A 21,798-nucleotide genomic window follows, 5' to 3' on the forward strand; every position below is an offset into this window, starting at 1 on the left:
TTGTGAGTAGATATGTTAATTTGAACTTGAGATTTTTTATCCTTGCATATTGCAAAATGTGATTTTGTGCATGAAAAATCTATTGCAAATGATGAGTATGATGAAAATTATATATGAATGAGTTGAGAAATTTGAAATGTATATGTTATATATATATATATATATATGTTGAGTGTAGGCATGATCATGTTAGGGGGTAGGAGTTCACCCATAGGAAGGAGTGGTGAAAGTCCATATGGCATGTATCTCCTAAGTGTCTAGTGAGGCACAGTGTTAGAGATTTTCTCCTTAGTATCCATACAGGATACGGTGTTAGAGAGTAATGCTCCTTAGCATCAATGATGTGATGTTGGAGCAACGACACCCCGCTTCATGTGTGAAGGGGGAAACTATAGTCCAGAAGTGGGATAGGACGCCTTTAGCCAGGTGATCCTACCACTGAAGGTGAGCTCAGATAATTGTGAATGTGCACTTGATCTAAAAGCCTATGGTTTCGGTCGAGGTGATATGAAGGCTCGGATGGTAGAATAATCATGTTAGTGGTAAAAGATTTATACTAATAAACAAAATATGTAGTGATATGCTAAATGTATATTTTGAAGTTCTATAGTTTTACTTTTTTATGGTTGTGCATGTTAATTAATAGTAATGAATTATTCTGTTATTGAGATGTTTATCTTGCCTCGTGATTATATTTTACAGGTGAGGGCTCCGGTAGGGGCAAGAGGAAGGAAGGAGCAATTGAAGAGTAAAAAGCATTGTAGTATAGCTCTTCCCCTTTATCTGTCGAGTTTGTAACGAATATTGCCGTTATATATTACCAACTTAGGAATATAACATTATTTTAGATATCATTTGTATGAATTTGTGATAAGTATGCATATCTTGGTCCAAGATTGATATGTGGATTAAATGCGTGTACTTGGCCAGGTTACCATTACAAGTGAAGAATTTGACAAGATCTATGTACTAAAATGTGTTAGAATTTATCTACCCTTTTATGTTATAGTGAATTAGGGTTTCAATGGTCATTTTGAATGTGAATGCTTAATTGTATGTTATGATTAAATTGTCATATTGTGTGTGGTCTATTTGAGGTGGTTAAAGTATCTCTAGGGCTAATGGCATTCGGTATTGTGAGTTAGACACCCTTGATGTGTGTTTTGAAGTGAAAACAAACTATTTTGGGTTCGCATGTCTATCTTTTAAATGGATGATTATTTGAGTGTAAAATTAGTACCATTAGCTAAAGGGCTCAAAGAGCTTCGTGTGGACACTAGAATCGCCCAAATCAGACGTCAGATGGCAAAATGGTGCCCTTTAAAAGTTCGAAGGGATGTCATGAATAACAATATATTGTCATGACAGTGGGTGCAGGCTGCGATGCATAGTTGTTACGCTATGACGCAAAGGGCCTTCAAGGGACTTGTCCCTCTGTGCCATCTGCCGCGGTGGGTGCGGCCTGCACCGCGGCGGACGTAGTAGAATTTGTAGAAGAATGGCATTTTAGCCTAATTTTGACGTGATTTGTTTCCCATGCTTCTATATTTGTTCTAAATTGATTTTTAACTATGATTTGAGCTCAAACAATATTTTAAAAAGAGTTTTCTTAGGATCCCAATAATTTAAACTAATTATCTTTAAACCCTTAAGTTGTGGTAACTTCTTTAGGAGATTTTATTTAATCCTAGTTATTACAACGATGTGTGAGTGTTGTCCTGATAATGTCAAGGCGGACATTACACTGTGGTGCATGTGCAAAATTAGCATTTATTAGTCGTAAAAAATAGACCGGAAATAGAAGGAAGAAAGAAGGAAAAATAAGATAATGTCGGAGAGAGCTTATGCAGTGTTAGGGCATGATCCTTAAATTCTATTAGATGCATTTAGAGCTTTAATCATCATTGGATAAGTTTTACATTCCCTCTTCTCCCTCTTTTATATGAAATTTTTGACTTATGGGGCAATGGAGGCTTTGATCTAGATTCCTTTGAGTTTAGACTGAACCCATCAGTTTATTTAAGGTCTTGAAGAGTTAAATCAAGCCTCTAACCTTAAGTTTATGAGTTTTATGATTATTTAAAATTTTTAATGAGGGTTTGGACGAACCCTAGACATTATTTGGAGTTTTTGACATAATGTGGGGAATTGGATGAGGATTTTGGTATGTTGGGATGTTAGATAGGAGGGTTAGAGTGTTTGGAAATGGTTGGTGTAGTTAGATAAGGAATTTGGTTGTTATAGGTACCTAAAACCTAATGAATTTGGGGTTTATCTGGAGTGATAATTGACGATTGTCAATTGATTGTATAGATTAAGTATTGCTTGATCTATATCATGCCTATAGAACATGTGGAGCTAACGTTGAGCCATAGTAACCCTTTTTGTGTGACAAAGGGTTGAGGTAACAAAATAATTTATACTGATTGATTATATTGCTTAACTATTTATAGGTAGATAAATAATATTCACATGTGTTCTGAAAGCTTGGCATGTTGCAAAAGATGATTTCCTTATGTATTAAAAGCTACTTTTAAAATGATAACGAATTTTGAATCCTTATATGAAAAGTAATGATTTATCATAAGTATGAAATGTGTGGCAAGAATGAGCATGATCATGTTAAGGGGTGAGAGTTCACCCATAGGAAGGAGTAGTGGAAGTTCATATGGCATATATCTCCTTAGTATCTAGTAAGGCACGATGTTGGAGAAAGTTTCCTTAGTATCCATGTGGGATACAACATTGGAGAATGATGTTTCTTAGCATCAGTGATGCAATGTTGGAGTAATGACACCGCAATTCGTGTGCGATAAGGGGAGAGTATAGTTCGGAAGTGGGATAGGACACCTTTGGCCGGGTGATCCTACCACTGAATGTGAGTTTGGACTATTGTGAATGTGCACTTGGTTCAAGAGCCTATGATTTTAGTCGGGGTGATATAGAAGCTTAGGTGGTAGATTAATCATGCTAGTGATAAATGACTTGTGTTTATAGAAAAGAGTATATTGTAATATGCTAAAAGTATATTTTTGGTGTTTAGTAGTTTTACTCCCTTATGGTTATACATGTTAATTAATGATAGTAAATTATTCTGTTATTAAGATGTTTATCTTATATCATGGTTATATTTTACAGGTTAAGGCTTCAGTAGGGGCAAGGAAAAGGAAGGAGCAACTGAAGAGTGAAGAGCAATAGTTGTACAGCTCTTCCCTTCCCTTTTTATGGTTTGTAATGAATATGCTATGCTACAATACCAATTTAGGAGCATTACATTTTTTTTGTTATCACTTGTATAAAAGTATGTGAAGTGTATGTATCTTGGTCCAAGATTGATGTTATGATGCTTCAATGTGTGTGTGCACACATGCTTGGCCTAGATACAATTACAAATGATATATTTGAAGTGATTTAGCCAAAATGACCAAATTGATATGTATGCTAAGTTTTATCCACCCCTTTGTCTTGTTGTCAATTAGAAATTTAGTGGTCATTTTGAGTGTGAATGCTTAATTATGTGATATGATTGACTTGTTATGTTATGGATGGTCTATTTAAAGTGGTCAAAGTGTTACCGAAGCTAATAACATTTGGCACTGTGAGTTAGACACTTTTGTATGTGTTTTGGTGTGAAAATAAACCATTTTATATTTGGGTATCCATCTTTTCAATGGAAGACTATTTGAGTATAGGACTGTGCCATTAGCTAGAAGGATTGAAGAGCTTCATATGGACAGTTGAACCGCTCAAATTGGAAGTCGGATGGTGAAACGGCTCACTCTAAAAGTTCAGAGAGCTATCATGATAGCAATCTATTGTCATGATAGTAGGTGTGTGTCGAGGCACATGGTAGTTGCATTGTGGCACAAATGCCCTTCAAGGAACTCATCCCTCTGTACCATTTACCGTGACAGACGGACTAAAATTTTTGGAAAATGGCTTATTCAACAGGTTTTGAGGTGCTGTTTGATTTTCATGCTTCCATATTTGTATTCAATTAATTTTCAACTATGGTTTGAGTTTAAACAAAATTTAAAAAAATGGTTTTCTTGAGATCTCATTATTTTAATTAATTATCTTTTAAACTCTTGTATTGTGATAACTTTTCTTGGGATTCTATCTATCTTAGTTATCACAACAATGTGTAAGAGTGTTGTTCTGTTCATGTCAAGGCGAACACTACATAAGCTATTCAAATGACTATAACAATCTCTTAACTCATTTATTCTATCAATTTTTCTATTTCAACCTAACTTTTTAGGCCAAATGAGCTTAAATCCTTAAAGTTCAACTATTCAACTCCATATTTGTCACAAAACCTTAGTTTTGTATTTGATAGCCCCTTTTAAACCTTTCTTTTAGATTCTAACAACTCAAAACTTCTTGATTTGATTTCTCAATCGATGAAATTCAATGAAAATGGGGTAAAAGTGAAGCTTAGGACAACACGTTACTTGCCCGACAAGTCACTAGCTAAAGCAGACTCCCGATAGTCAAATAAGGCTTGCCCTAATAGAGTTGGACTCATCCTTCTCTTCAAACACATTTTCCTCTCTTTCTCTTTCTATTTTCATGAGTTCTGACTTAGCCTTTAAGTAAGTTATGCATAATATGTTGTGGTGCATGCAGTTTATATCACGACGCGTGGCATAGTGAGGTTAATCTCACTGGTGCTTGTGCTTAATGCCCCAGATTCCCACTACACCCTTCAATCCTATCAACATAACATCCAAATAACATAAAACACTAACTCGACATTCAAACCATAATCAATCCACTAATTACTAATTTATCCCTGATTAGTAACCAACTTTCTAAGATTGAAATTTAGGATGTTACACTCTTGCTATACCCTTAAATTGCATCCCTTGCCTTCCCATACTTGTGCCAGCAGTTATAACTTTGATCAATTCCATGACATACTAAATGACTTTCCAATTCAAACATCTTCATCAAACAACATTTTACATAAGGGAACACAATACTATTACAATCGTTTGTGTCCTTAAGTATAAACTTGACAAACTCTTTCACCCCATTCAAGTATTCCTTCATTAATCAATTGGAAGAGATTTATTCTTTATCCATCTTCTAGATCTGGAAAGAATCATTTTAAGAAAAAATGTGATTAGTGACTCATTGATATTAGGTTTTCATTAATCAATTAATCATAAGTCATATGATGTGTTGACTACAACTACTTAATCTAAGTTAAAGAGCTTTCTTAAATGCTTGATGTTTTTTTTAACTTATTTTAAAAAAAAATTTGACTACTAAGTAATAAAACCATGAAGTTTTATTACTATAAAAAAAATTGGGCAACATAATAGCTTAAAAATGAAATATTCTCAAGCATTTTTATAATAACCCATATTATAATAATAAAGCTATATCAAATAAAAAGATAAATTTATTGTATTTTTATAAATTGTTATGAAAATAATAATAATAATAACATGCATTGGTGGCTTAGTGGAATTTTTGTTGGTCCTTATCATTAGTCTTATGTTCGAATCTCACTCTACACAATAAGGGAGATTTTTATTTTTTTCCCTCTATTGCATAAAATTACCATTTTTGCCCCTAAAAAACAAAAAAGGTGAGAGTGGCGGACATAAATTGGGCTGCAAATCATTCTTTCCTCTTCACCTCTATTTTTTAAAATTTCCAGACTAGCCGAGAAAGAGAGAGTGATTGAGCTTAGATCTTCCTATATTCAATTTCCTTCTACTTCTTCCTCCATTTACTATCACCATCGTTGATGTGGATGCGTCGGAAAAGAAATTCTCACCTTCCCCTCTGTTATTCCTTGCTGTGATGGTTTGTTGGTTCATGCTGCTATGTGTTCCTTTTTTTTTTCTTTGATTTGTGTGGCCAAAAACTTGTCTCTCCTCCTGTTTGTGCTGCTGTAGGGTAGCGTATTAGGTTTTTTTATTCCCTCACATTATCATCATCCTCCTTATCTCTACTCTGTCTCCCTTATTGTGTCTTTGAGGAATTGAGTCGCCTGAGGCTGTGGGTGTTCGAAAAAAAATCTTCTTGTTCTTTCTCTATTAGTGGGTTACTGTAGGTGCTGCCATGGGTGTGTGAGCTTCTTCCTCCTTTGCTTCTGTTGACTCTTTTCTCTTCCCCTTTTTTATCGTTGCTAACTCAAGTTTGAAGCTTCAAACTTTGCCTCTTGTTAATTCCATGTGCGTGCATTTTAGTAATTGTAGTTATAAAAAGTGTTCCTCTTTGCTAGATTTGTTCGTGTAGGTGAAATATGATGATTTTGAATTTTAAGTCTTCCGCTATAATTTCATGAACTATATGAAGTTATGTGTGGCAGAAATTCAAGCAAGTTGAATTTATTCAAGTACTACAATCCTAGAATTATTAGAAAGGAATTGTTGGGATGAGATTTGCATAGAAGAGTAAGTAGTAAATTTAAAAAAAAAAGATTCACGCTTACAAGATGTTTGATAAAATGCTCGTTAGGAAAGTTTTTATTTTATTAAAACTGGTGAGAAGTATGATTGTTTTAGGGTGCTGTTTGGTTGAATTTAGCTTGAAAATTTGTGAATAAAAGATTTATTATGAAGCTATTCTGGGACAGATGGAATTCATGGAGTTGTATTGTTGATGATTTGTAAACCATGATACTTTTATGACTCATTTTTGGATGCCATGAGAGGTTCGATTCAATGGGGGATTGAAGTATTTTTGAAATATTAGAATAATAAAATTTAGGTGTGCGTGTATATACCTTGATTAAAATTAAGCTCTCTCTTTCTCTCTCTCTCTCTATCTATCTCTAGGCGTGCGTGCGGTATGCAAAGTACTATAAGGATTGAATGACTTAAAGGTATAAATTAGATTGATTTAAGAAATTAATGACTATGGAGAAATCTTTATGTGTAGATCTTGATTTTAGAGTTTCAAATTTATTATAGTTATATTTTTCTGTTGTCAATATGGAAGAAAATTTTATTAGGTTTGTTGAGAGTTTCAAATTTTATATATTAAATAAGAGATTTGGAGAAGGGAAATCATTGTTGAAGTGGTGAGGAGGATTTGTTTAAAGCTGTAAAGGGTGACTTTTAATACTTGAGAATACCATAGGTAAGTGAATAGCATCCCAATAACTTGTTGGCAAATTCATTTTTATAAAAATATTGATTTAGAATATTCATGTGTCATTTCTTTTATTTATATAAAACTTTTTATTGCATAAGAAAAAATGATAGGGTATTTTAATTCATTTAATCTTAATTTTATTGTCAATTGTCATACATGAAAATGTTTTCATTACATTATTATTTATTGTATCATATTTTATAAAAATAGTTGGATTGATCTTTCAATTGAATAACTGAAGGTATCTTCTATATTAGAAAAGTTGATTTTATGATTTAAGGAGTGATTTATTATTATGAATCATGCATACTTGATTTAAAATATGGGATCTAATCATAACACTAATTGCTAACGGCAGTTCTATAAACCCTTGACATACCATGGTACACCTAATTAGCAACGTGCTTATAAGAGGTACTAGCCCTATGCAAAGACCAACGTATATGGAATGAAGAGATGGATATTTGTGAGCATTGCACTCGCTCTCATTTTTTGTAGGCCTTATGCTTGCACTTGTTTCATGGCTCCTACCATACTTGTTTCATGGCTTCCAGTCGCACTTGAATGGTCATTTATCCTCATGAACTGTATGTCCATGCCTGTTAGTTACTTACCCTTGTGGATTATATGTCTATGCTTGTTAATTGTTCTAATAGAGTCCTGCTAAAACGTTAATTTTTGAAAGAATATTAATTTTTATTTACCCTAGTAAACAAAATGTTATTTGATCGTATGTGGTTTTAAACTGTGAATTATATAACCTAATTGTTTAAGACAGATATGTAGTTTGGAAAGTTGAATTTGATTTCTCTCTTATCTAGAATTATATATATATATATATATATAGTTAGTTTATGTATTCATATATGATTATTTGAATTATGTGAAATGAGTTTTAGTATGTTAAAGTTTATTTTTCTTATTGGATTTATAAATATTCTCTCCTTTCATTTTTCTTAAATATTAAATTGGGACATTATTCATTCGAAACAAATTTATTTTGGCCTTAGATACTATAGCTGAAGCTGAACTTTTTGTTATTGATTGATGGGATTGTTCTATTGGGAAATGGAGGAGCAATGGATTAATCTTTATTTCAATTTAAGATTTAAATCTATGAAATTATATTTTATGAAGTTGTTTCTAGGTGCTCCACATAGACTATAATTAGGATCCTTATTTTGTTATATACACATACACTGTCTTTTGGTTGAAAGGAACTAAACTCCTAGTTATTATGATATTTTACTTAAAACCTTGTGTTGTAAAATTTTTGAAAAATCCTAATTGCAAGGAAAGTTCTATCAAAATTTCTGTAAGAAAAATATTAAGGCTTTTGTTTGAAGTAAATTTATGAAGAATGCTATAATTCTAGTATAAATATAATTATGCTTTAGAAATGAAATAAATTCTTGATTAAGATTTAAGGGATGTGAGTCCTGGTGCATACCCTATACTACACTACAAAAAAATTGACTGTCGCCGCTAAAAGTTTTTAGCAGTGACTTTCCGCCGCTTAAAATCGTCGCTATAACAACTGTCGCTAATAGTTTTTAGCGGCGACAATATAAGTCTTTTCACTGCTAAAAGTCTTTTTAGCGGCAACAAATGTCGCCGCCAAAACTTTTTTTTAAGAAATAATAATTTATTTTATGCCACATCACTCTGTCACGTGTGCATTAAGTGATGCCACGTCACCTACCATACATGTAATAGATTATGCCACGTCACTTGCCATCCTGTGCCACGTCACGGTCCATGTGTTCAACATATAATGCCACATCACCTAGCCATCTCATGGCATGTCACATGACACATGTGCACTCACCTAGCCATCTCATGCCATGTCACATGACACATGTGCACTTCCTAAAGCCACCTCATTGCCACGTCACCATCTCGCGCCACGTGTATGCCCCATCAAGCTACCTCATGTGCCACGCTACTAGCTCATGCCACATCACCTGTCACGTGTGTGCCTTCTCGAACAACCTCACATGCCACGTCACCACCATGCACCACGTCACATATTTGTTGTGAAATATGATAAAGTCAAGATTTGAACCCTTGACCTCTCCCTCCTCCAAGCCCTAAGCCTCCCTTCTTTGCCAGTTGAACTGAAATGTACCTGTAATTATTATATGCGAAATTAAATATATATTATGTAACTGCACACACACATATCAAATAATATATGATTAAAAAGATATCCATATATTATATTTTATTTTCAATTATTAATATGACAAAATGATTTATATGAATATTTAAATTATAATTTTAATAAAATATTATTTTTTACCAATAAATATTATTTTTTTAGGAAAATGAACTTAAAATAAACAATTTTTAAATATTAAAATAATATTCTTATATACATTGTAATAAATTTTTAAATTATAATTTTATTTTTTAAATGAAAATTATTAAGTATATAATTTATTTATAAATATGTATTATATTATTTTATGTTAAATATCTTTTACTTTTTACTTCTCCATATTTTTCTAAAAAATTGATAAACTAAATGATTAAATTTTGATCCTCTCTCAAAATAGCTAAATATTTCCCCCTCTTTTAATAAAAATATATTTTATAAATAATTTTTCAATATCTTAAAAAATTATTTTAATAAAAAATTAATTTTAACCACATAAATTTTGTTAATAGTCATTTTGAATAATTTTTAAAATGGATACTAATAACTTTTGCAATATATGATAATTGCAAGAATCTCTGTGTGATCAATCTAGTTAACATCTAATCATCTTCAATCTTATAGAAAGGTGGATTTGAGTAGTTATTTATATTATTCTTAGTAATAATTAGTTATAAAATGTTATTATAGCAATGAAAACCTAAATATACTAGGAGAAATTACATGAAATCTTTGTCCAAAAGTCATTAGAGCTCAATAGAAGAAGTAAATACCATATATATATCGAGTTAAGCATAAAGTGCACAATATGTTAAGTAGTCTATAATATCATTAGTATCTCACGATGTTTGTACAACTTTAACTTCCTAATGCCATTTATGTATTTGATTGTAAGTAATAATTTATGTATAACTTAACCTAATTATAATTGAAGTAATAATCCATTAAGATTTAAATTTATCATATTAAAATACTAGCTTAACAACATAATTCTTAAAAAAAAATATGAGCTATATATGTCTAAAAAATGATTATGAATAATATAAAATTAAAAAAATTAATAATTAAACTTAGCACACTTTAACAATTATTTTTTTTATTTCACGTTCCTATATATAATTTATTTCTAATTTTATACATAAAATAAGAAATTTAATTTCATAAATATATTTTAAATAATTTTATTTAATTATTTTTTAATTTTTAAATTATTTTTTATAAAAATACTTTTGGTGGTGACAATTTATCATCGCCAAAAGTAAATTATATTAATTATTTTTTAATTTTTAAATTATTTTTTATAAAAATGCTTTTGATGGCGATAAATGTTGCCGTCAAAAGTAAATTATATTAATTATTTTTAATTTTTAATTTATTTTTTATAAAAATACCTTTAGGGGTGACAATTTGCCGCCGCCAAAAGTAAATTATATTAATTATTTTTTAATTTTTAAATTATTTTTTATAAAAATGCTTTTTGTAGCGACAAATGTCACCGTCAAAAGTAAATTATATTACTTATTTTTAAATTTTAATTTATTTTTTATAAAAATACTGTTGGTGGCGACAAAAGTCGCCAAAAGTAAATTATATTACTTATTTTTAATTTTTAATTTATTTTTTATAAAAATATTTTTGGTGGTGACAAAATGTCGCTGCCAAAAGTGAACTTTTAGCGACAACAAATCACAGTCACCGCTAAAAGTGACTTTTGGTGGCAAGTTTGATTTGTTGCCGTTAAAAATATAGTTTTGGCGACAATTTTTAGCAGCGACAAATTGTCGCCACCAAAAGTTCACTTTTCGCGGTGACTTTTTTAGTCGCCGCTGAAAGTTGTCGTCAAAAATTATATTTTTTGTAGTGCTAGTTACTCTCAATGGTTTGGTGTGACAATTTTACCCTCTTTATATTAAATTTAATCTCTCTACAAGCTTTAATCTAACCTTATTCAATCCTACCTAGACATAAAAACAACTAAATTCACAAAAACAAAGTTTAAAAGATTTGATGGTTAAGCAACAAAACAACAAATTTTGTTACTATTTAAGAAAATTTTTACAGCATAATGACTTATAATTGAAAGTTTCTCGAGCATTTTTCCCCTATCTTCATGTTGAATTTTATTCCTATATAATAAATATAAATCAAATAGACATGAACCCACAAGCAAAAAACAAACAGCAAAATCAAACAAAATTTCAAAGAGTCAGCAAAAAACTCAAACAAAATGTTACTATAAAACCAAACAAAATTTAAAAAAGAAAATGCACCATACACCTCAATTTTGAATGGAGGTAGAGAACCTTTGAATATTTGCAAGGTTATGGTCTGGGGAAGAAGAATTGGGAGGTGAAAGGTTGGGGAAGCAAAAATTGTAGAGAAAAGGAGAGGAGGGCTTTTGAAGAAGCAAGCGAAAAAGGGTTTTAAAAATTTAAAATATATAAGTTTGACGATTAATGAAAGAACTGTCAAACTTAGGTTATATATTTGACGGCAAAACTTTTAACCATAATATATCAATTCAACAGTATTTGACGGTTAAATCTTAAATTGTCAAACTTAAAAAGTATTTTTTTTGGAAATATAAATTTTAAAAATTTTAAACAAAAAGTTAAACGATTTTTAGTAGAACGGTTGAATAAATATTGACATATATTTAACAGTTGGATATTTAACTGTCAAATATTGATTTCCTTACTTTCTGCCACCTCTTACTCAACGTTTATATCTTTAACCGTCAAACATTTAAAATTCTGTGGTAGTGCTATTTGTATTGGCTTAAATTTATACTTGCAGCTCATTCTTTTAAAAATTTTGTTAACGATGTAACTATTACTAATTTAATATTTCGTAACTAACTGAATTTTCTTCCCCAAATAAAAATAAATAAGTAATAAATAATGGAGATAGACTTTTTCGCTCGAGCAAGAAAACTTCAAATTTCATTTCGTCATGGCATTGCCACCGACTATTATTTTCCTGCTGCATTTACTCAAAACAAATGAGAAAATTACCAAAAGTCGTGTTGTTTGACTATTTCTGGCCTATGTATATGCTCCCATCTTTATTGACCTTTGATTCCTAGAAAATGGCTTAAACTTGCAGGCAGAGGATGCACTATGGAATGACATTTAAACCTATAAGGCTTTCAGGAATCATTTTGATATTATATTATGTGACAGATTATTTATTAATTGTAAAAGTTTTATAATTTTTACTTGACCTAATCTTAGTTTCATTGCACGGATTTTACCTCGGCTTTGTATTCGAAAAAAGAAAAGAAAAAGAAATGACATTTAACAAAGTTCAACCTTATATTTTTTTTACCACTTCAGAATACTTTTGAAATTTTATTTAATTGATATATATACTAAGATTCAAATTCAAAAATCTTATGATAAGCTAATTTAATTTTTTTAACCAGTTGAACCAATTATGTATCAGTAAAATTCAAAACCACCCATGAGCCACATTACTTACAAATTATAATAAATATATTTGATGTAAATTATATATATATTATATATATTTCATATTCATGATTATTTCATTGTAAGAAAAATTTCAATAAAATCCTAGTAAACTCACTAAGTCGACAACTCATTTTCATTGAACGGGTCCTGCTCTAATTTTTAAGACCTACTTTAATTTATAAAATTAAAAAAAGGTCCAATTGTCTCCATTGTTTTGTCACCTAATTCAGGGCAAACTACCCGGATGCTACCACAAAAAATAAAAATCACTCAAATATTACACTTTTCAAAATATTTATTCCAATATTACAAATCTAAAAATTCACATCAATCAACCGATTTTTCAAAATATTTTGAACTGGCTTATATGTTAGATCATTTTTTAAAAAAAAGCAAAATTAAGCATATCACCTTCTCACCCTATTGTTCCACTTCCACCTTTTCTTCCTTCGAGAAATTCCCTCCTTGCTTTTCTCTAGAGTGGAAGTAAAAAGATCGGGCCTAGTGAGTCAGGCCTGTAAGTCTATCTAAATAAAGATTTAAGCTTGAAAAATGAGAGAATTTTAAGATAATTAGGCTTTTGGCCCGACCCTAATAATCCTTAAAAAAATGGTCTCAGGCTCGAGAAACAATGCGTAAAAGAAAAATTTAAGACTTAAACTTCTAAAATTTTGATCTCTTGACTCTCTCTGTTTCTCTCAGCCTTCTTTGTTTGATTAAAATCTCACTCTCTTACACCTAAAGATTGAAGATTTCACAATCACTCATCTATTATCCTATTGGCATCCTCTTATTCTTCCTCACTTGACATTCTTGCTCTCCCGTTTGTCGTTGGTCATCCATGTATCGTCTTTGATCTCTGCCTTATCAGAGTCACTTGGCTCTTCCTCCTACATCTGCTTTGCCCTGTCGCCCTCACGTCTATCACATCTACTTCTCCCTCACACTTCTCATGATCTGCTTTTCACTTGTAGCTGTTGTCTTACCGTAGGGCTAGGTAGCCGATACTTTGATTTTGATTATTTTATTATGGGTGCTCTGATTCTCAACAAATTTAACCAAAAGTAATTATTTTTTTTCCAATAGAGTAATCACCTTGTTCTATTTTATGTTTAATTTTAAAATATTTTAATTAAATTATAATATTATTATTTTTTGTAATCAAGCTTACTAGCCCGGCCCTAAGCCCATTTACATAAAGGCCAAGCCTCAAATTGTAGAGAAATTTGAAAAATCAAACTTTAGGACTTGAACCCTTAAAGGTTAGGCTCGCCCATTTTCCAACTTTAACTTTCTTATTTCTTCGGCTACCAACCCCCTTCCATAATATATATATTAATATGTATTATAAATAAATGTGTGTGTGTAAACAAATTAATATTCATATATCTAATAGAATATATATTTTTAAATAATAAAATATAATATATATTTTAATATGAAATATATATTATATACTCATTTATTATTATTAGAAAAAAAATAATATGCTGATCCATTTTTAGTTTTTATTTATTTTGAATTTGGTTCTTGTAATTTATTTTTTAATAAAGTCTTTGTAATTTGATTAGTTAATATTAGCCCGGGTGTTAAAATTATTAATGAATAATTAATTTTCTAAAGGGACATTTGCATTTATAGCCCATTTCATGAGACCAAGTAAAAAGAAGTCTATCTTTTTTTAAATTTAAAAATTAGCCTTTTTATATTTAGTTTATAATTAATTTATAAAATTTCTCTTTTAATATCAGCTTTTTGCAAATACCACAAGATTCAAAACATAAAAAATCTCTGGAACGAGAGAGATGAATGCAAGAAAGAAGATGAAACTGGACACGAGAGAGACGAATGTGAGACAAATGCAAGGTGAAACACATCGATGGAATGGAGCACGTCGTGGGAAAATGGAGCTACAAAATTTATATTTTTTATTTTATTAGTTTAGGTATTTTGACTCCCTGTAATAAACTAAAGTCCAAAAATTTGTGAATTGTATTTGATCTGTTGTTGAGCAAATGATTATGTATTTTTGTGTTACTAATTCGCAATACTACACCGTTGATATACTATTGTATATCCTTGATATACTATCATAAATCAACCATAACTAGACAATTAGACATAAAACTTTTTCCATCATTGATATATTGATACATACGTATATCAATGATATAGTATCACAGATCAATAGTACAAAAATTACATAATTATTTGCCCAAAAGAATCAAACATAGTCGTAAAAAATTTGATATTACTAAGAGATGTGAAGATAGTGAAAATCTGATGACAAACTAATAAATTCTAGTATAGTCTTTTGCTTCCAAAAATGAAGATTCCTCTTCATTCCTCTTCAATGTCTAATGTCCTCTCTTCATAGTGTTTTTGAGAAAAATAAAGAGGGAGAAAGAAGAAAAGCTTTACAATGAAGAAAGGCATTGACAGTTTTATATTCAAAGAAAGAAAAGGAATGATTTAGAGAAAAAAGTAAAGATTCAATCAATTAAAGATTAATTACAATATATATATTGTGTTTTAATAATAAATTTAATCTGAGGATAAAAAAATAAAATACATCTAATTAATTTTATGAATGGACCATATTTTAAAATATTTAAAAATCTCACTCATAATTTATGGAAGCTGTATTTTTTGAAAGCATTGAGCTAATTTCCTCTTTTCTAAACAAAAATACTTTTAAAATTTATATAAAATTTGATGTAATACTTTTAGTCAAAAAAAGTAAAAATAATTTATACAATTTTTAAATTTTTATGATAATTTTTATATAAAAATTTATTGAAAAACATTACTTAATTATATAAATTTTGAGATGAGTTAAGAATTATATAATTAATTTTAACTTATATAATATTTTAATTAAAATATAGAAGTTCATAATTTTATTTTATTAAAATAAAAAATTCAAGGATTTTAATCATTGAAGATTCACATATTTAATTGATTAAATTATAAAGACTTGATTGAAACAAAATAAACCACATGAACTTAATTCAAAATTAATGAAAATTAGAAGGACCTGAAATTAGTTTTTTCTTATTATTAACAAAAATAATATTTAATAATAATTTTTAATATTTTATATTAGTAATTTTATATAATACATGGTTTATATATTTAATATTGATTATTGTCAATAGTTTCAGAGAGAATTTGGTCATAATAAAATTAATATATTATATAAATTTTTTTAAGATATATTCTATATTATTTCATATTATTTATGAATAAGTTAATAATATATTTAAATGAATAAAATGTTAATATATAAAAAATAATATTTTTTATATTTATTTATAGAATGTATATTAATTATGTATCAGTTATTTTTACAATCCCATATATATATAACATTTATATATATATATATATATATTACATTATATTAAGATGGAAGATGATATTTTTTTTTTTTACCAAGATGGAAAAGGAATGGGTGGGAAAATGAAAAGACATCAGAGATATTGGGATATTGGGGAAGGGGAGATTGAGTAATAGGCCTATGCTCTTTTTTTTTTTTTGTTAATTTTCATATCACACATAACTTGCATTGATACAAACTGAGTTGTGTGTTAAAATTTTTTGGAAATTCAATTTGATTGATGTCAATTTTAAATTTATAGTATTTAATAAATATTTTGTAAAGTATAGTATTTGAGTAATTTTTACTTTGTTTTTGTTACATCTCGGTAACTTGATTGTTGCTTCTTGTAGACTTGTTGACTTTCAAGCAATATTTTTAAAATCGGACTGCATATTGATTGAAAAAAATAAGCGGTTCACAATTCATATGGTTTAATCAGGTTGGATTAATGGTCCAACCGATAACGTAATAATTAAATTAAAAAAATATATATATGTATATAATAATCTAAATATAAGAAATATATATGAAATTACTATTTAACTTTAAAAATCAAATATTATTTAAGTTTATCATGACTTAACAATTACGTGATACAATATAATATCAAATGATTAAAAAATTTAGTCATTTTTTTAAATTTGATAAAAATGAAAAAAAAATTTGAACAGTTCGGTTTTTGAAAATCGAATCCAGTTCCCGACTTGATTCCGGTTCCTGATCTGACAACCGGTTCAAAACGGCTCAACTTCTAAAATAATTTTCTCATATGAATTAGATTGAAACCAGACCGGTCGACAGTTGGACTGGTCCGACTGTCCAGTTTGATTTGATTTTAAAAAGCACTGCTTTTGAGTGACAATAGTATTCAGTTTTATTCAAAATAAAATTTAATATTCGGATGAGTGTTGGTGCGCTCTATTTGAATTAGTTAAACTCAATTAGATATTTAATATTTTTATATATTCTAATCTGAATGATTATTTTTTTGTATAAATAAATAATTTAACATTTATTTCTTTTATCTTACTTCTTCCATAATAATATAATACTAAATCTAATAAAAAAATTATCATTATAAAATGTTTACTACACAATTTCTAAATAATGAAGTGAAATATATACGTTTTTTTTATTTTTCCAAAAGTGAAATATGATTTAATCTTTTAAACTCTTTCAAAAAGAAATTCAAATAAAATTAAGAGGATTACAGTTAAATCTCAAATAGTGAATTAATATCAATTAAGTCTCGAATAAATATTTTTTATAAAATAAATTATAAATATTAATTTAAATAGTTATAAATAAAAATTTCTATTACAATGTAAAATTATATTTGATATTTAATATTTATCTGTAATTAAAATTTTTAAATTTATAATAATTAAAATTGATAATTTTAACTTACTTTTAAAAAAATATTAAAAATTTAATTGATATTAATTTATCTTTTTCTTAACCCTAATTCTCTCAATAAAATTTTTCATATGTACTTGGGAAGTCTGGTAACTCCTAAGTCCAAACTTCTCCCACCTACAGTATACCAACATCAGCATAGGCATGGTGAGTAGTGGAGAGGCTCGTGAAAAAGCATGCTCGTAGACCACACGATATGAATGCTCTGCAAGGCTGCTTCTAGCTTCTTTCCTGTGTTATAATTAAATACTTTTCCCTCAAGGGGAGCGTTTCCAAGAAAACCATCAATTTCATTAATCATGGTCATCCTATCCGAGGAGTATCGTATTCGAATTCGTATATGGCGCAGTCGTCGGTAAAATTTTTCCACTCTGTCTGTTCTTTCCTCTGTCCTCTCTGTCTCCTCTCTCGCTCTATCCCTTGCATTCATTCATCACTTGACACGTCTGTTCAAAACCCATGTCGCTTTTTCACCATCCATTTTGAGTAATTGAACTTCTCTTTTTCTGTGCTCTCTGGGTTTGCAGACCCAACATGGAAGTGAGTGCGGCTATTCTTCTTCCACTGGTTTGATGAGCTTTTGATTTCCAACACTTTTTATTATCATTTCATTTCGTGTTTGGATATTTTGAAATATCTAATTCAAGAAGAAATCAATCCCTTAAATTACCCATTCCTTTCACTCTTGGGACTATTGATTTTGGATTTTCGAGAATTGTACTCAAGTAGCCAGGGACTGATGAAGAAGGAAGAACAGGCTCGTAGTTTGTTTGGAATTTCTCTCTCGATAGACCCAGATGGCAACAATTCCTCATTTGTTCTTCTGGGTTCTTTTTTGGTTATCTCGTTAACGGAATCTGTGAGGTGAATTAGTTACATGCGCTGTTCTTTTCTCGTTCTTCATTATCTGGTTTCGTTAATACCATAGCAGAAGAATTTTGGAATTTGAACAATATATATGTAGAAAGTAAACCGAATTTGAGTTTCTTGTTTCTTTCTGTGTACAGAAGTGTTCAAATGTGATTGTTGTTTACTTAACCAGCGTTTTTTTTTTTCTTTTCTCCTTTTCAACATTTTTCTTCAAGTTTTTTTTTCTAGATTTTATTGGATTTGCAAAATTTGGCTTCGGCTTCAACATTTTTCTTATTCCTTTTTCCTGGATTTTAGAATGTATTCAAATTTTAATTTGTGCCAAAACAACAAATAAAGCTTTCTTATCTGCCTTATTTTCAGGAATATGTATATAACAGGCTACAATTCAGGTAAATTTCATGCTGTGTGTGTATTTCTTTTCTCAGTTATTCATGATTTTTATCTTTAATTGAGGGCTTCTCTTATTTATTTATTTTTTAAAAAACTCAAAAAGTGATTCGGTTCTGGTTTCATTTCAGCTATGGTTGGTACTTCACGTTTGTTCAAGGATTTGTTTACTTGTTTCTAATTTACCTGCAAGGCTTCACAAGTAAGCAAATGGTGAATCCATGGAAAACCTATGTGAAGCTTTCTGCCGTACTTATGGCCTCCCATGGCCTCACAAAGGGATCACTGGCTTTTCTGAACTACCCTGCTCAGATCATGTTTAAATCCACAAAGGTAACTGACATGACCACATGCAAAGCAGATCTTTTTTACTTTACCCACTTCAGAAGGAAACTGTTTCTTGACAAATTATGGTCAAAACTGACACACCTTGAAGGTGTTTGATGTAATCACTAAGTTTCAGAGACTCAAATTCTCCCTTTTAGATTCTTGCTTGATGTTGAATTTGATAAATAGTTTACTGCCTCCAGAATCCAGGTTATCAATTCTGTAGTTTATGGTTAAAACTGAAATACCTAAAATGTGTTTGATGAAATTACTGAGTTACAGGGATCCTGAGAGCTGTTTGCTTGATATTGAATTTTATATATAGTTTAATGCCTCTAAATCTAAGTTATCTGTTCCTTTTCCTGAGATTGTTGTCATGATTTCTTCTACTTTCCCTCCACCTGTGTAGTTGCAATAATTGAAATGCAATGTTATCCTGCTTTGATGCATTAGGTTCTGCCAGTGATGATAATGGGTGCTTTCATACCGGGTCTGAGACGAAAATATCCGTTCATGAATATGTATCTGCTGTACTTTTGGTTGGGGGTTTGATCCTTTTCACGCTAGCAGATGCACAAACATCCCCAAATTTCAGTGCTATAGGAATTATCATGATATCTGGGGCTTTGGTCATGGACTCTTTCCTGGGGAATTTGCAAGAAGCAATCTTTACTATGACCCTGAAACCACACAGGTGAGGGAAAAGGCAATCATGTTAAAATTTTGACTTTAACTACACACACCCACACATGTATTAACAGCTTTTGAAAAGCATATGAAATACCTTACTTGTTCATGTTTGACACAGATGGAGATGCTTTTCTGCTCTACTGTAGTGGGCTTGCCTTTTTTAATCCCACCCATGCTTTTCACTGGAGAATTATTCAAAGCTTGGAGTTCATGCTCACAGGTAAATTTAGAATAAAGAGTTCTTTTTCTAGATTTCACTATTTGCTTTCTTCTTTACAGGATCATCTTTTCTTCTACTTTCGCATCCGTATGTGTATGGTGTGCTAGTGTTTGAAGCGATGGCCACATTTATCGGCCAGTCTCTGTGTCTTTCTCTCTTATTGCCATTTTGGTGCTGCCGCCACAGCCATGGTAATTTTTCTCTCACAAGCCTTTTGCTTCCTCCATAGTGTCTCAGAACATTGAGTGTGAATATCTAGTTTTCAGATTTAAAACTCATATTACCTTAACTCAGGTAAATTTAGAATAAAGAGTTCTTTTTCTAGATTTCACTATTGGCTTTCTTCTTTACAGGATCATCTTTTCTTCTACTTTCAGCATCCGTATGTGTATGGTGTGCTAGTGTTTGAAGCGATGGCCACATTTATCGGCCAAGTCTCTGTGCTTTCTCTTATTGCCATTTTTGGTGCTGCCGCCACAGCCATGGTAATTTTCTCTCTCACAAGCCTTTTGCTTCCTCCATAGTGTCTCAGAACATTGAGTGTGAATTTTAGTTTTCAGAATTTAAACTCATATTACCTTAACTTTGGCATTTCGCGCACGTTACAGCTACACTGCCATAGGGTTAATTGTTATAAAATGATTCATACTTGAGTTTTCTGCTACAGCAAACTTGAATTTGAATTTGTACTGCAATATGCTTTAGAAAATCAAGATGGTTGGCACTTGAAGTTGTTGGGTGCGTATGTGAATTTAAAATAGAGATGAGTTGGGCTTGTAAGAGATCTAAGGAAGCAGATACACCCTGATTGGGCCGAATTGGGCTAAGTGCAGTGCAGATTTGGGGTGGGTTTGCGAATTAATAAGAATATTGGGCCTCTTACCAAAAAGATTTTGGGCCTGTAAAAGATCTGAGGAAGAAGATGGGCTCATGCCTACAAAAGTTGGCCAAGTTGCAATGCAGATATACTGATTCTCTCCCCATCGTGGCATCCCTGTTATTCTTTTCATACACATTCATTTACTTTATAGTCTGGCTTATCTGCAGATCATTTTCTATAAATAATGTGTTGATCTATTTAAAATCCTTGTACTGTGAACTTGAATTTTAAACTAGAACATGAATTCTCTCTCTTATTTATATGTAGAAAGACAGAAATTTAGAGATCTGTAGATGAAGCCAAATTCTATAATCTATAAGCTGAAGATATACCAGACCTATGAAAACTCACCTAAATTTATATTTGACATGGTCATGTTAGTGATCTATGTCGGCTTTACCTATACACTATATATAATATGTAATCTCTTGTCACGATATTATTGTTGCAGCCTCCTCTCTTTCATTCATTAAAAATCTGTGTTACAGATAACAACAGCGAGGAAGGCGATGACGTTGCTACTATCATACATGATATTTACAAAGCCAATGACAGAACAGCATGGAAGTGGCCTCCTACTTATTGCCATGGGAATCGTATTGAAGATGGTGCCTTCTTACGATAACAAGCCTCCAATAAGAGATCAGTCCCAACCTCTCCTCTCAGCGCCCATAATGTTGCAAAGCCTCGTGGTGATTATTGAAGAGTTAAACGTCCATTCTCTGAGCATGTCGGAGAAGAAGATGAAGAAAGCAGGCATTAGTCTAACACATGCATATATAGATGCTCTCATGTTATAATCTTTGTTTTGATCTTTCTCTGACTTCGATCTGTGTGATCCATTTATATGTTTTCATGAAAATATATAAAATGATT

General features: G+C 30.5%; 1 protein-coding gene across 1 annotated transcript; it reads left to right on the plus strand.

The window, feature by feature from the left end:
• Positions 1-17,987: 17,987 nt before the first annotated feature.
• Positions 17,988-21,798, plus strand: LOC129288880 (UDP-galactose/UDP-glucose transporter 2-like). The gene is given in 10 exon segments (XM_054925685.1): positions 17,988-18,327; positions 18,330-18,409; positions 18,779-18,807; positions 18,937-19,138; positions 19,586-19,640; positions 19,643-19,807; positions 19,810-19,826; positions 19,941-20,042; positions 20,420-20,527; positions 21,411-21,798. Coding segments are annotated over 10 exon segments (1,113 nt in total). The 5' UTR covers positions 17,988-18,284; the 3' UTR covers positions 21,723-21,798.

Source organism: Prosopis cineraria, unplaced genomic scaffold, assembly GCF_029017545.1.
Source record: "Prosopis cineraria cultivar Desert tree isolate PC_DT_omini unplaced genomic scaffold, ASM2901754v1 PC12, whole genome shotgun sequence".
Taxonomy (NCBI): Eukaryota; Viridiplantae; Streptophyta; class Magnoliopsida; order Fabales; family Fabaceae; genus Prosopis; species Prosopis cineraria.